Source organism: Artemia sp. Qi Xiang Cuo, chromosome 11 (genome assembly GCF_049724085.1).
Source record: "Artemia sp. Qi Xiang Cuo chromosome 11, ASM4972408v1, whole genome shotgun sequence".
NCBI lineage: Eukaryota > Metazoa > Arthropoda > Branchiopoda > Anostraca > Artemiidae > Artemia > Artemia sp. Qi Xiang Cuo.
This window is the reverse complement of record NC_142804.1, coordinates 45,260,756-45,276,584: the sequence shown is the minus strand read 5'-3', so window position 1 is coordinate 45,276,584 and position 15,829 is coordinate 45,260,756. Positions and strand designations below refer to the sequence as shown.

Sequence of the window (15,829 nt, the reverse complement as noted above, 5' to 3'; positions counted from 1 at the left end):
TTTTCTTTGAAAAGCTTATTTTTCGGAAAGTTTTTTAAATTAATTTTTGTTCGTTTTTGATTGCAAAAGCTTTCAAGTTTTTATTTCATTGGGGGGGGGGGGGTTCTAACTGTCCGATTATTCTTGACTTTAAAAAACAGATCTAGAACATTCAATTGAAATCGAATGAGGCTTTTTTTCAAAGTATATAAGATTACCCCTTTGATAAAAACCTTATATATGAACAATAGACAGCTTGCATAACTTATGGACAGCGATTGACAACAATGAATGAATTAAAAAATAGCAAGTTTAATTAACGCAACCTTGCGTTAACTAAGTAAATTACACTACTTTTTACTATGTTGAGGGGGGGGTGCCCCTTTCGCCCCTCCCCTAGATCTGCCACTGCCTTACACTCTGTTTCTTTCCTTGTTAGGGAGGAAAGCAGATGTCTAATAGGTGTTTGTTAATACCAAAACATTTTAACTCTCATTGGGCCTTCAGGTATTAACAGAATTAGTTCAAAGGAAGGGGTGGTGAAAAAGGGCGGGGGCGGGTATTTGCCGTTTGATCAATTTTGACTCTTAAGAGCTGGACTAGAACTTCCAATTTCCAGTCAAATGAGCCCTCTCTGAAGTTTATACGGGAATCACTTCCTGCCCCTGCGCCCTGGGGGGTTTTGTCGACGCCAGAGTTTTGTTACTGAACCTTTCAACTATTTTTAACAAAATTGTATTTTCAACCCTTGCCTAGAAAGCAGCTCTAGGGGGAAAATAATAAAAAATATTGAAGCTATATAAGATTTATTCATTTATTTATGTTTGCAACGGTTAACTTATGTTTGTAAAATAGTTCATTTTAATTTCTGTTTTTTCGGGGTTTTGTTTATTCTTTAACAGTAATTTCTGGTCTTTTTGAGTTTAACTATAAAAGAAATTATTTTCTGCTGGTCCCGAGTTCAATATGGCTATTTAATCTTGTTAGAAAACTTATTTTTTTGTAAGTTTTTTTTTAATTAATTATAATAAAACATTGAAGCCTTATGACCTTTCCTATAGGCAGCTTAATTACATGCCTCGGAAAAATCAAACGTGATTTTTTCACGCAACAATGAATGGATCGAAATAATAGCTTCTAAAAACAGCAGCTAGATTATTCCATTTGTTGATGCAGAAAAAACAGGATCGTTTTGATGAGACCATTTTCGGATTTTTGTGCCACAGTAATTTAGTATTTATCGCAAAGTATGTATTTTAACCTTATTCTAAGTTTGGCTGTGATTTTGGGTATTTTATAATAGATTTAGTATGTGTTCTTCCCATACAAAACTTCACCTTATTAAAGTCTTTGGAGTGGGGGCAGCGTAGTTGGCATAAAGACGAAAACTTTAGCGGAGAGAGTAGGAGAGGGGGAGGGTGAGTTTGGAGACTCATCCAATACTGGGCGGAACTTCACTTATCTCCTCTGTTCCCGATTTAGGAGATTAGAGAGCCTCTTTTTGCTGTAGAATTTTGGATTGTTTGAGTTGTGGAAGACGTTAAAATACTCAAAAATACCTTATATTTTTAGTTATTGCTGGATTGCTTTCATAGATTGTGGAATGGTGAGCCCCCTGGTCTATGATTTGGGTGAGACTCTACTCATAATATGCAATTTTGATTAATTGTTCCTTGTTATGTGCATATATTATTCTATACATGTTATTTTGAGTTATACTTTTATCGCATTGCGTTCATTTTAAGCCTTGAGATAAAAACTGGAACCTTAGCGTAAACAGTGGTGGGGGGAAGTCCCCCCTTATATGCATAATTGAGCAGCCACAGAGAAAGTAATACAAATGAAAATATTCTGTCTTTTGAAAATATTTTTTTTCAAAGACACGAAAATAATTGTCTCAAGGAACCTGAAGTGCTATGTCTCACATTTCTGTTGATTCTTTATTCCCGTTACTTTCAGATGGGAAATTTAGAATATTATCTAATGGGTTTATTCGTCCCCTCCATGAATAATTCACATTTGGACAACTCACCCCCTGGGAAATTCCTCCCCCCAAGAACATTTTCTTTTCCTGCTGATAATTCCCCCGCGTTAAATTTTTCAGCCGTGGAATATGCTCCCCCAAACATATTCCCCACAGATAATTTCGGATAGTCATAAAAATGGAAGCTGAAATTTCCACTCAACTTTTTAGGTCAGAAGCAATGCTATAGAGTTAACTAAGTAAAGAGCCATAAGGGTTCAGTCAATTAATACTTATTTATTTTTCCAGGGGCACTTTATGTGGAAGAGGTGGTCTCCTAAACTTTGGAACGGGGTTCATTGAATTACAAATTAAAAGTTATAGTGCCCTTACACCGGGGGCGGATGCCGTATTTTTTAGGGGGTAGGGCGCAAAACAGGTTGATCCGATAAACTTGCGTTAGGAGCAAGTTTAATTAACGCAAGATTGCGTTAATTAAGTAAATTATATTACTTTAGACTACTTTAGGGGGGGGGGCTAGTTGTTCTCCAATCTCTTTTGACTCTTAAAAAGTGAACAAGAACTTTCAATTCCCAATCAAATGAGCCCTCTCTAAAGATTATAAGAGCATCCCTTCCATAAGAAATAATAAGAAGGATTTGGAGAATCTTTAAATTACAACCCTTGGCCTGAGGGCTGTGGGGGAGTTGTCATCCTCAAAGACCTAATTTCCAGAATTTAAAACTATGTTTAATAAAATGACTGTCTCAAAATCTTGATTGGATGTGTTTGGGGAAAAGGTGGGTTAGTTGCTCTCAAATCACTCGACTATTAAAAAGGGCACTGGCCCTTTGAATTTCCAATCGAATGAGCCTTTTTTGAAGTTTTTACGACACTGCCTTCTATAAAAAAAAACATATATGCCCCCAGGGTATAGCTTAAAACCCTTGCCTTGAGGGTTGTGGGGGAGTGTCCTCCTCAAAAACATATTTTCTATCTGAAAATAAACTACGCTGAACAAAATGGCTATCTAAAAATTTTGATTGGATGTGTTTGGGGGAATGATGTGCGTGGGGGGGGGGGGGCTAGTTACCATCCAGGCACTTTCGACTATTAAAAAGGGCACTAGCCCTTTGAAGTTCTAATCGAATGAGCCTTTTTTGAAGTTTCTACGACAACGCCTTCTGTAAAAAACCTTATATGCCCCCAGGGCATAACTTAAAACCCTTTCCCTGAGCTTTGTGGGGGAGTGTCCTCCTCAAAAACATATTTTCTATCTGGAAATCAACTGCGCTGAACAAAATGGCTATCTGAAAATTTTGATTGGATATGTTTGGGGAAATGATGGGCTTGGGTGTGTGTGTGTGGGGGGGGGGGGGGTTAGTTGCCCTCCAATCAGTTTCAACTATCAAAAAGGGCACTAGTCCTTTGAATTTACCACGGTTTATATAATTATCCAGTAAGCTTATTGCAGATCATTTCTGGTCTTCATTCTCGGCACGAACAAAAAGCTCCTCCCACTTCTTTCTGCAGTAGCGGGTTAGTCTGTTTCCGATTGTTTCCAACAAAGTGCATTATTCGTAATAGCGGATTTCCACTTGTTTCCGATTAGATCACAGTCTGACTTGTCTACCCGTGAAAAGATCTGATTCCGCTTATGTTTCTATCTGCAAATACGTTCTCTGGAGCACTCGCACCTTGGTCCGGGTTTTTATAATGGGTGAGATAGGGAAAGATCATACAGGATAATTATATAAACTGTGGAATTTACAATCAAATGAGCCTATGCTGAAGTTCCTACGACAACGCCTTCTATAAAAACCTTATGTGCCCCCAGGGCATAACTTAAAACACTTGCCCTGAGGGTTGGGGGGAGTGTCATCCTCAAAAATATATTTCCTATCTGGAAATCAACTATGCTGAACAAAATGGTTATCTCAAAATTATGATTGGATGTGTTTGGGGGAATGATGAACCTGGGGGGGGGGCTAGTTGTACTTCAATGATTTTTACTATTAAAAAAGGCACTAGAACTCTCGATTTCCAATCGAATGAGCCCCTTTTGAAGTTTCTACGACAACCCCTTCTATATGAAGTGCCTCTGGGGAAAAAAATAATAATAAATAATAAAACATTGGAGCCGTATGGCCTTTAGTATAGGCAACGCTACAGCGTTGCCTCTGATGCTTAGTAGAAATTGTTGTTAAAAATTGAACTTGCTTGAATAATAAAATATCTTTGAAAAGAAAGAATAAGCAAAAACATTAAATTGTGGAAAAAGCAAAAGACTGGTTTTTGTGAAAATATTCGTGTATTTCAAACAGTTCGTCGTAACGAACTGTAAGTAAGGAGCGACCCAGGTCAATAGCAACTGAAACTCTAAGAAACGGATTTTGATACAAATAAATGTATCAAAATAATCGTCTTTTTATGCTGATTTCAAAAATATAAATTTCATTAAGTTTAGTCTTACCCATCTTAGGTTACGAGCCTGAGAAATTTTTCCTAATTTCGAAAAAAGGGAAAAATAGTCCCTAAAAGTCAAGTGATCTCAATGAAAGTCACACCATCAGATCCAGCGTATCACAGAACCCCACTGTATAGATTTCAAGCTCCTACCTGCAAAACTGGGGAATTCTGTTTTTTTTGCCAGAAGAAAGATTACAGATACATGTTTCCTTTTATTTTTCCTCAAGGGTGATTGTATCAACTCATTGATCCTAGAATATTGGGAGACGGCTCTTTCGAATGGAAACTAATAGTTCTAGTGCCCTTAAGTGACGAAAAAATTGGAGAGCAACTAGGCTCCCTCTTCCTTTCCTTTTTCATAAAATTGTCCGATCAAAATTTTGAGATAGACATTTTGTTCATCATAGTTGAAAGGCCAAATAATTATGCCTTTGGGTTTAACATGACCCCCCACAGCCCCAGGGAAAAGGTGTTAAGATAAAATTAGCCTGTTGTTTGTGCATAGTATTTGTTATTGGGATGTTGGCGTACATTTTTGGGTCGGGGGAAGGGGGAGTTGTTATGGTGGAAAAATTTTTTGCTTGGAATTTTTCCATGGAGGAATTATCCATGCGGAGGGAAGTTTCCAGAGAGTGAACTTGTCAGGGGAAATAATTCAACATTCTTTCTATACGTCTTGTTTTCTCTTTTCCGTCTCAATTGTACGCACAGAGTGGTTAAGAGTAATCGTCCATGGTTAATTTTTATCGGTATTGAATTGTCTAGAAAATATTTCCATATTTTTTTCAACTGAAAGGTGGGAGCGGTGTCAAAACTTAGAACGAAGAAAAACTCTCACGTATTAGGGGTTTTCCCCTCCTTAACCCCCCGCTCTAACCGCTAAGTTTTTTTTTCAAATTTGTCGATAATGACTCCTAATACTCAAAGGCCATTTAATTAGATCAATAAGACGCTTTTTTAAAAGTACTAAAACACTTCAGCGTAAAGTGCGAGGTGTTGAGGAAGAGGAACCCTCTTCATATACGTAATAATTTCTGTTCGTTTTTAGTTTTAATGTTGGTCCTTACTTTCATTTGATTTTTTTTTTAACTTAATTTTAGCAAGAAATTGCAATCAATTCATAAACCTATAAAAAGAAAACCAAAAGTTTGAAGCTTAGTAGACAATCGGTGTTAGAAATCAGGCTTGCTTCAATTATCAAATGTCTTTGAAAAGACTGATGTATGAAAAGACAGAACAGTATAGAAAACTTATTTAGAGGTAGACCCAAAAAAATTAGAATTTGACGAGTGTTATTTAAATGATAATCCGTTGGAAGAAAAAGATGTTTTTAATCCACCATCTGAACAAATTAAGAATATCTACAATCTGAATCAAACAGTTCGTGGTAACGAACTGTAAGTAAGGAACGACCCGGCTCAATGGTAACCGAAACTCTAAAAAACGGAATTTTGATACCAATAGATACATCAAAAGAATCAGATTTTAATTCTGATTTCAAATATATAAGTTTCATCAAGTTGAATCTTACTCATCAAAAGTTACGCGCTGAGAAGATTTGGCTGATTTTCGAAAAAAGGGGGAAATACCCCCTAAAAGCTATAGAACCTTAATAAAAATCACACCATCATATTCAGCGTACCAGAGAACCCTACTGTAGAGGTTTCAAGCTCCTATCTAGAAAAATGTGGAATTTTCTATTTTTTGCCAGAAGAAAGATCACGGATGCGTGTTTATTTTTTTTTTTATATCGTATTGACCCAGTGGTCCTAGAATATCGTAGGAGGGCTCATTGGAACGGAAATTAAAAGTTCTAGTGCCCTTTTTAAGTGACCAAAAAAATGGAGGCCAACTTGGCCCACTCCCATGCTCATTGTTCTCCCGAAGTCACTCAATTAACATTTTGAGATAGTTATTTTGTTCAGCATGGTCGAAAATCGAATTAATATGTATTTGAGGATGATTTAATCATACGGAGTTCCCAGAGGACGGGCTTCAAGTTATGAACTTTGCCCATTGCTTACATTTTGTGTTGGTTATTGGGAAGTATACAGACATTTTCAGGAAGGATTTTTTGCTGGTGGGGGGGAGCATGAGGAGGGGGTTACTCGGGAGAATCTTTCCGTGGAGGATGTTTCTTTGGGGTAAGGGACATTTCTATGAAGGGGGCGCCGGATTTCCAAGCATTATTTAAAAATGATCAGAAATTAAATTTGAAAAAAACAAGTTTTTTCAACTGAAAGTAAGAAGCATTAGAACTTAAAATGAACAGAAATTATTACATATATGAGGGGGTCCGCCCCCCCAAGTCAATACCTCGCTCTTTACGCTACAGTTTTTTTAGTGCTTTCAAAAGACCTATCTATTCTAATTAAACGGCCTTTGTGATTCAGGGGTTTGTGAATTTAACAAAATTTTAACTTTTAACATAAAGAGCGTGGTATTGACTAAGGGGAGAAACCCCTCATATACGTAATAACATATACCTAATAAAAAAAAACAAAAAAAAAAAAAAAAAAAAAAAAAAAAAAAAAACAAGCGATACGGCTCAATAGTTATCGAAACTTTAAAAACAGAATTTTGATGTCAATAGATGTATCAAAAGAATGGGCTTATAATGCTGATTCTAAATATATAAATTTTATTAAGTTTAGTATTACTCGTCAAAGGCTACGAGCCTGAGAAAATTTACCCGATTTTTTAAAGAGGGGGGAAACATCCCCTAAAAGTGAAAGAATTTTAATGAAAATCACACCGTCAGATTCAATGTATCAGAAAACCCTGTTACATAGGTTTCAAGCTCATATCTGCAAAAATCTGCAACTTTGTATTTTTTACCAGAAGAAAAATATACGAATATAGAAGTTCGTTACGTAAGCTAATATGTAAATTACGTCAGAACCCAATTTAGAGACAGCAATTTAGCAAAAGAAAAGTAAATTTTTTATGCAAATTTTGTTTACTTATTCAAAGACGGTGAGCCAAAATAAAAGCTGCATTAACTAAAAAACGATCAGAAATTAAATAAAAAAACAAGTTTTTTTAACTGAAAGTAAGGAGCGACATTAAAACTTAAAACGAACAGAAATTATTCCGTATATGAAAGGGGCTGTCCCCTTCTCAACGCCTCGCTCTTTACGCTAAAGTTTTACTTTCTCACGACTCTATATTTTTTAAACAATAAAAAACTTTAGCGTAAAGAGCAAGGCGTTGAGGAGGGGACAGCCCCTTTCATATACGGAATAATTTCTGTTCGTTTTAAGTTTTAATGTCGCTCCTTACTTTCAGTTTTAAAAACTTGTTTTTTTTATTTAATTATCATGTAATACTAGACTAATAAGAGCAGCTGAAGCATAGAAAAAAAATAAATAAAAACAGGGTGAGAAGACAAGGCAGTGTAGTCAAAACGTTCCAAAACTGAAAATGATAGTTAAAAACGTAATTTCACAAAGATGCTAATTCTAATTTTCGGTCATTTAAAATATTTAAGGGGCTGACTGATGAAAATAAAGCACAGATAAATGTGATTAGAAAAGATCTAAAATAAAGGGCATTGGGAAATTGTGGAAATAATGGAAATCCAAAATGAAGAAGAAAGAAAAATGGGGTGAGAAGATAAGTTATGGCGAAGTCAAAACGTGCCAAAACTGAAAAGGATACTTAAAAATGTAATTTTACAAAGGCGCTAATTCTAATTTTGGGTCATTCAAAATCATTAAGATATTTATTGATGGAAGTGAACCACAAATAAATGGGATTAGAAAACTAATGAAAACTAATGAGAATCACAACAGCTGGAGAAAATGGCGTAGAACAAACGACACCGAGAATCACTGAATTGTAATCGAAATTTTGAACAGTGATCTGTTTTTGGAAACTGGAAAAGATTTATTTGTTATCTATAACGCTTTAAGAAATTAAAATAGATTATGTAAGAATCTAAATTGCTAAAGCAAAAGCCGTGGAAAACACTTTCTGGGCGAAAGATGAAGAAGAATTGACAATAAAATCGACGGTCGGAAAACAAGGAACAGCAATGACTGACCACAAAAACGATCTAAATAGATCAGGACTTTGAGAAAGAATTCGCATTTTTAACAGGGTGGCTTTGTTGAACCTGCAGTGATGTCATGACTTCAAGGAATTAACTTCTAATGTTCTAACTGCGGTTAGAAGACAAGCGACAATGAGAATTCATAGTTTTGTATGATGTCTTGCATAGCATAAATAAGATAATTGGGCTTCCAACACATAGATTCTTTATATAATATAAAGTCTGTTGGAAGGCCTAAATGGCAAAATTTTGCAGTTGCAGTTACTATAAATGATTATTCTTCGGAACCAATATCTGAACCACCAAACGTGATAAGATGTGAAAATTGACAACCTGGACTTTTGACAACACAAATAAGAGTCGCTAAAGCAAAGGCCATTGCTAAATTGCCTGAAGTAATAAAAATCCAAAAACGCGTCAAAAATGAAAATACAGAGTAAAGATACGTTTTGGTGGCTTGCCAAAAATGAAAATGTAGAGCAAAGACACACGGGGCTGGAAGACATGTGACACCAAACATGTGAGCATTTTAAAATGAAAATGAAAAGCTGAGACACATGTGGTTAGAAGACATGCAATACCGAGCATGTGAGCAATTCAAAAATAAAAATGAAGACCAACCTGGATAACCAGAATCAAACCTTTTTTTAAAAAAAGGTTTGGTGATGTGTATTTTATAATGACGTATGACAAGCAGAGGTCAAAGGAACCAAACAAATCGAAAACTATGAACAATTGAAAGAAACAAAGCTCCGGTGATAAGAGACAAGGGTCCATTTTGACTTCATGTCACTAAGAAAAGGCTCAAATTGTCTATATGGTACCATTATCATAAGAGTTTTTCAACCAAATATTAGCATGGAACCTTTTTGGTAGTTCAATCTGTGAGATAACTGTAAGTGGTATTCCTTCCTGTCTACCGGGCTCGTTAGGTATTCGTCATTGCCTATTGGGATACCAAGTAGTCACTACAGTGGTAACTTGTGGATTATAAGTGAAACCTCAGTACTGTGGAAATACTTGAGAACTTAAGTACTCAAGTTTTTGAAAAAATACTTATTGTCTTAGTAGAATTTTGGAGAAATACTCAATACATATATTTAAGTAATGGTACTTGTAATAGTTGATGTCATTAGCATACTTGAGGGTATATTCTTACGTAGTTAAGTGAATTATTCTTTATTGAATTTTGATATGCGCCTCAATGTTAGCATACAATTTTTCTTTAATGAAACAGTAGGCCTAAGCCCTTATATTTAGTTCTAAGACTAATTTGTTGGAGTAAGTAATAGACAACAGAAATCTTTAATCAAGATGTACTTTATAGTTTCTCTTCATGGAACAAAGTGTAGACTAATGCTTGCTTTAAAAATCAAAGTACTGTGTCAATTTCTTGTAATTTTCAAGTCTTCTGAAAATATTGGATTTTTCCAATATTATTATTTACAGCAATACAAATAGTGCAGCAAATCTTGGTCTAACAGAATTGCTATATTAAAATATCAGAGTATTTGCAGCGTCTTAGTTGCAGAATCTAATATCATATACAATTAGGTTAAATCATTCTAAAACAAAATAGGTATTCAAAAAAGTCTCGTTTAAAACGAATGACTCCCCGGAAAAACTGCCTGAAAGCTCAAGAGAATATTTTTTTAGCCTTCATCCTGTGAATTTGAACTCTGAATCGAGAGGCTTATCTCCTCTAGCCACAGAACATGGCAGGTGGGTGATTTTCGCTGGCCGCGGTGATAGGCCAGCGATTTCAATTGAAGAAATGCTTAATCAGCTTGCATTGACTTGAATTGGAAGTGTCCTTTGACGATATTCATCGAAAATGTTTTCTCTTCTTGGGTATGAACTTTCTTAATCCTGTATTCTTCATTAGTAGCAGGGGCTGTTTTCTTCAATAAATAAAATGGCTAAGCTTTTCATGATGCTATAGCACTTGTTGCATATTTCTGATTCCAAGTGAATGCTTTTCAAACTGTGAGCTACTAGAACTTAAGATTTATATAGATAGAGCCCTATTGGCCAATTTTTTTCTTTTAAGATCATTTAATATACATTTCTGCCTAGTCTAGGTCATTGCCCAGTAGTGTGCTGTCTTTACTGAGCAGTTTACTCTTCAAGTATGTACGTATATTTTAATTATTGCTCATTATAGGACGCTGAAGGAAAGTGAGGGAACCGTAGACTCTGAAAAATATAGTGTTAGAAGTAGAGGTAAGTAAATTTCAGAAATATAAAAATAAAACTTGCAAATTGAATAAGCGTTCGTGAATTACTTTTATTTGCAGAATTTATATTATTCCATCTTTCTTTTGGTTGGTTTGGTTAGCAGAATAGATAATTAGGCTCAAAATTATTTTTAATATGTTTCAAATTACTCTCAAGTATGGCATGTGCACCACCGTCTTAAATTGATCTATTTGCTGAATATATATATATATATATATATATATATATATATATATATATATATATATATATATATATATATATATATATATATATATATATATATATATATATATATATACATATATACATATATATATATATATATATATATATATATATATATACATATATATATATATATATATATATATATATATATATATATATATATATATATATATATATATATATATATATATATATATATATATATATATATATATATATATATATATATATATATATATATATATATATATATATATATATATATATATATATATATATATATATATATATATATATATATATATAATATATATATATATATATATATATATATATATATATATATATATATATATATATATATATATATATATATATATATATATATATATATATATATATATATATATATATATATATATATATATATATATATATATATATATATATATATATATATATATATATATATATATATATATATATATATATATATATATATATATATATATATATATATATATATATATATATATATATATATATATATATATATATTCTTCTCGTGTATTTTGTTTTAAATTGTTATTCTACCATTGCTCATGATTGTATTTCACCAGTCAGAAATTAATGAATTAGTTAATTAAAAAAGGGTAACGAAATGATTGATTTATTATTTTCTAGTCGAAGGGATAGTAAAAATAGCAAAGCTGAAAAATTCACCATTGGTGGATGCTTTTATTTATTTGGTCAAAACATCTACTATATTATAACTGTATAATATAATAAATTATGAAATAACAAGACTTTACTAAACATACCCTGGGGACAATAGAAAGTGTGACCTATTGATAGTGGCTGAAATTCCCCTTTCTGGTAATCTCAGTAAGTAAGTTTTATTTTTATATTTTCATTTTTATATTTATTTTTATATTTTCATCAAAACACAACCATCCCCATCTTAGGTTTTGAAGAAAAAAATTTCACCCTCTTTTCCTTTCTCCCTAATTTTTGTGACCTAATATCGGTGATTAATGTCCATCCATACTAAATTCAGAAAGATCGATGTAACAAAAATTTCATTAATTCAAAAGAAAAATTAATGCTGAAGTAATTAAAGGGAAATTTCCAATGATTACCTGGGCTATCCCATCGCCCAGTAGCTGTGCTGCAAATAGTGTATTAGCGTCCATGCTGCAGTTTGTAGCTTCTTATTAGAAACGGTGCGATATTGCAACAGTTTGTTTTTTTTCCTGGCTAGTTTCAGAAGTACAACTTACAAGAATTTGTTAAACTGTTGACTAATGTCTTTTGATTCATTGTTAATGGATGGAGCAAATTTTTGAAAAAATTGTGTCTTAAGCTTTTTTTGAAGTTTAGTGTTATCTATTTTGAACTAGAAAGAAAAAACCTTACAACAAGCTCTGTTTTTTTTTATAAAAGTAGTTAAATTTGTTTAAGATATTGCAATATTAGCAATAAAAAAAGAACTGTTTTAAGTATTATTAAATTAAAGATGGTTAAATTTAATTTATCAATGGATCAACTTGTTTGAGCCATTATAATTTTTTTAATGAAACTATAAGTAAAATTTTTGAGTTTATTAATGCCTCATGATTAGACTGAACGATGTAGATAGTTCTGTTTTGCTTCGTTCTCTTATGATGTATCTTGATTCTCTTTATTTATTTTTCTAGATAAAAAAAAAAATTTCTTTGTTTTCTTGCTAATTCCGTGCACTTTTTTCTATATTTTTCTATATTTTGACAGTTTTTATCCTTATCTCAGTTGCCATCTGTGTTAATAACAGGGTGGTGTATTTTTATTACATAGAAAAAACTTTAGAACAATAGTAGCTTTTAAAGAAATCTTGAGGTATTTACCACTTTCTTATTTTCTTCTTTCATTTTCGACCCATATGTGGTTTCTTCAATTAACCCCCCCCCCACCATACCCTGTAAGTAACTTGAAGCTGTACCAGGGATGTATTTAATATTCGGTTGTTTTATGCAAACAAGCTTTTACGGAAGAGTCCTTCTCCCCCTTCAAAAGAACAAAATATTTTCATCTTTTTTTATTGATTTCCCTAGTGTATGTGTAAGGCGGCTGTTTTTCTTGTTTTGAAGAGTGTATCCCCCTCCCTTTTTCTACGAAAAAAATATTGTAGAGTGATATAATAGAAAACAAACATTGCCAATTTAGATGACAAATGCGCTAGGAAACTCTAACTCTAAAATTTCTAAGTTTAGCATTTCAGTCTATGTTTCTTTCCCAAGAGAATTTTTATGCATCATCCTAAGCATCGGCATACAATCAAACTTACGCCTTTGTAGTTTTTGGAATATTAGTCTTATCAGTCTTATTTGTGAACAGCTTTTGATTTTGTTCATGCTGATATTAATGACCTCTTTTTTAGATCCCTCTGAACTAACTTTCGATTCTTTAACTACTAAAAATACGGGACTTGATCTGTTCATCCAGCAATTGTGGGCAATGCTTGTGAAAAAATCTGTTTTTACAGTAAGGAACTGGTCTCTTTTTGTAATTCAGGTAAATCGATTTTTACGTTAACTTTACATTTATTCTAGATTTTATAGACTTCTCTCGACTGTTTGCTTTTTCTGACTGTCTTTTGAAATACAAAACAAAAACAAAAATTAGCTTTTAAAATAGGTAAAAACAGTGGCTTCTTTTTTTGTTGTTAGTGCAATGCCATCGTTTCTTTCTTATCAATTTCTTTCGGGATCGATTATCGGTATCTTTCGGGTTGTCTCATGTAGAATACAAGAAGTTAATGAGAAGTCATTCAGAATTTGCACACTGTCCTTAGGGAATTCTCCTTTAACTTCTTCTATTTTATTTGATTGAAATGTAGTGTGCTCTCCGTTGCCATTTTTGGCCATAAATCTCTGTTTCTTTTCTTTTTTTTTTTTTTTTTATTTTAGCCTGTTTTAATCCCATCTGATTCCTTTTATTGAAGATCAGGGGTTTAGCCATTTAAAATGTGATCATTAAAGACAATGGTTTAAGTTTATCAGTTTAAAACACTTTTTGGGATTTTTTCTTTTTGCAGAGAACAGTTTGTGATTGTAAAATGTGGGTAAGCAGTGAAAAAAATAATCATAACAATTAGTTCATTTATATGTTGGTTATATTTTGAAACATCGTTCGACAAATTCAAAGAGAAAAATTAGCTTGAAAATGGACAAAACAAAAATGTTTGGCTAAGGCAATATCAACACTCCGTCTTTGAAGTTGCTTATGATCGCTATTTACTGGGCTACAAATCTCTGCTCTTCTTCCTAACTTCATTGCAGCCTAATTGGACCCTATTTGCATTTTTCATTTCCTTTGCTGAAGATCAATAAATTGTGGGGTAGCCAAATAATGTCTAATTATTTAACCCATTTATTTTAGTTTATCGGTTTAAAACCCTTCTTGGGATTCTCTCTTTTGCATCAAACGGTTTGTCATTGTAAACTGTAAGCAAGAAGTGACTCGGCTGAGTTGAAACCAAGACCCCCCCCCCCCCAAAAAAAAAAAAAAAAAATATACTACAATAAGTCCATCAAAATATTTGGCTTTTCATGCCTATTAATTAGAAGAAGAAAAACTTTTCCTCGAAAAACTTTTTAAGAGAAAAGGAAAGTCCAATGTTAAAAGAAAGACTAGCAGATATCAATTTAGCTAAATTTCAAACCTAAAACTACCTTAGATGCAATGAATACCTAAATCAATCCCTAAACTAAAAGAATATAATTAATATCCAAATCAAACTTCAAAATAGACAGAAACTAAGAGGATTGAGGCTGACTCCCCTGTGTGTTCTAAACTCAGAACATAATTTGTGCTTAACTAAAATCATTCGTTATTTAAATCTAAAAAAAAAAAAAAATCTCTATCCCAATCGAGATCATAGTCAGTGTTATATTGAAAGGAATGTCTGAGGAAATGTCAAAGGGAAAATACAACTAAATCAAAGCATACTATGTGTATTCACATTGTCAAAAGGGCGTATAAGTATATTTTCTGGAGTTGTTTACCGTATCAAGCTGAAATTACCAGGGTACCTTGAGGGGATTTTCAACTGGTCAAAAGGCAGCATGTAGATACTAGTACTGCTAATGCCAGTACTCTATACTAGAACCGCTATTGCTCTTGCTGCTATTGCTGCTTCGACTAACTACTTTTACTATTATGATAATTGTATTAGGGTGGTGTATAATTGTATAATGAAGGTGAGAATTTGAGAGAATGAAGAGGGAAAACTCAAACTATACCATAACACATTGTGTGAATGGTGATTGTCGAAAGGGAGTATCTCTGGGAAAATAATACTACTGCTACAAACACCTCACCACACCACCAAGCTGCTTCAGGCCAACACAGCTGCGTACGCTCTACCCCAATAATAATCTATTTTAAGCGTTCCTCTTTACACCCACTCCAAGCGTGGACGACGTGCTTTTCAGTTAACCCTAGATGGTTGACTGAAAAGGAAAATCCTTGGCAGTCTGAAACCCTTCATCTGGAGAACGTGCCCTAGCCACCTTAACCTTTCTCTTATTATAGCCCCAAAAAACATGATAAACAACATTTTTGTACAGCGTACTGTTTAAATACGGTCAGTCAGTTGGGTACCCGAATCAATGTTTGTGCAAAGAAACAAAGAAATAAAAACATAATGAAAAAAAATAATAAACAAAACGCCAGTTCCAAAAAGACAAAAAAAAATGACTTGGATATTTCGCCTGCATAAAAACAAGGCGTATTTAGCTTAAAAGAAACAAAGATTAAAAAACTAAAATAGACTAAAAACACATAAAAAACCATTACCAATATTAAACTACAGTTGTTGCACCAGACCACTTGAGCTGCTGTTACTAATAGTTACA

General features: G+C 33.1%; 1 protein-coding gene across 1 annotated transcript in view; it reads left to right on the top strand.

Moving 5' to 3' along the window:
* The window catches only part of LOC148947023 (phospholipid-transporting ATPase ABCA3-like), a 513,909-nt gene that overhangs the window by 301,250 nt on the left and 196,830 nt on the right, over positions 1 to 15,829 (top strand). Inside the window, exons 17-18 of the mRNA XM_089096491.1 lie at positions 10,630 to 10,688; positions 13,351 to 13,484. Of these exons, the coding sequence (XP_088952617.1) occupies positions 10,630 to 10,688; positions 13,351 to 13,484 (193 nt within the window). The remainder of the gene's footprint in view (positions 1 to 10,629; positions 10,689 to 13,350; positions 13,485 to 15,829) is intronic.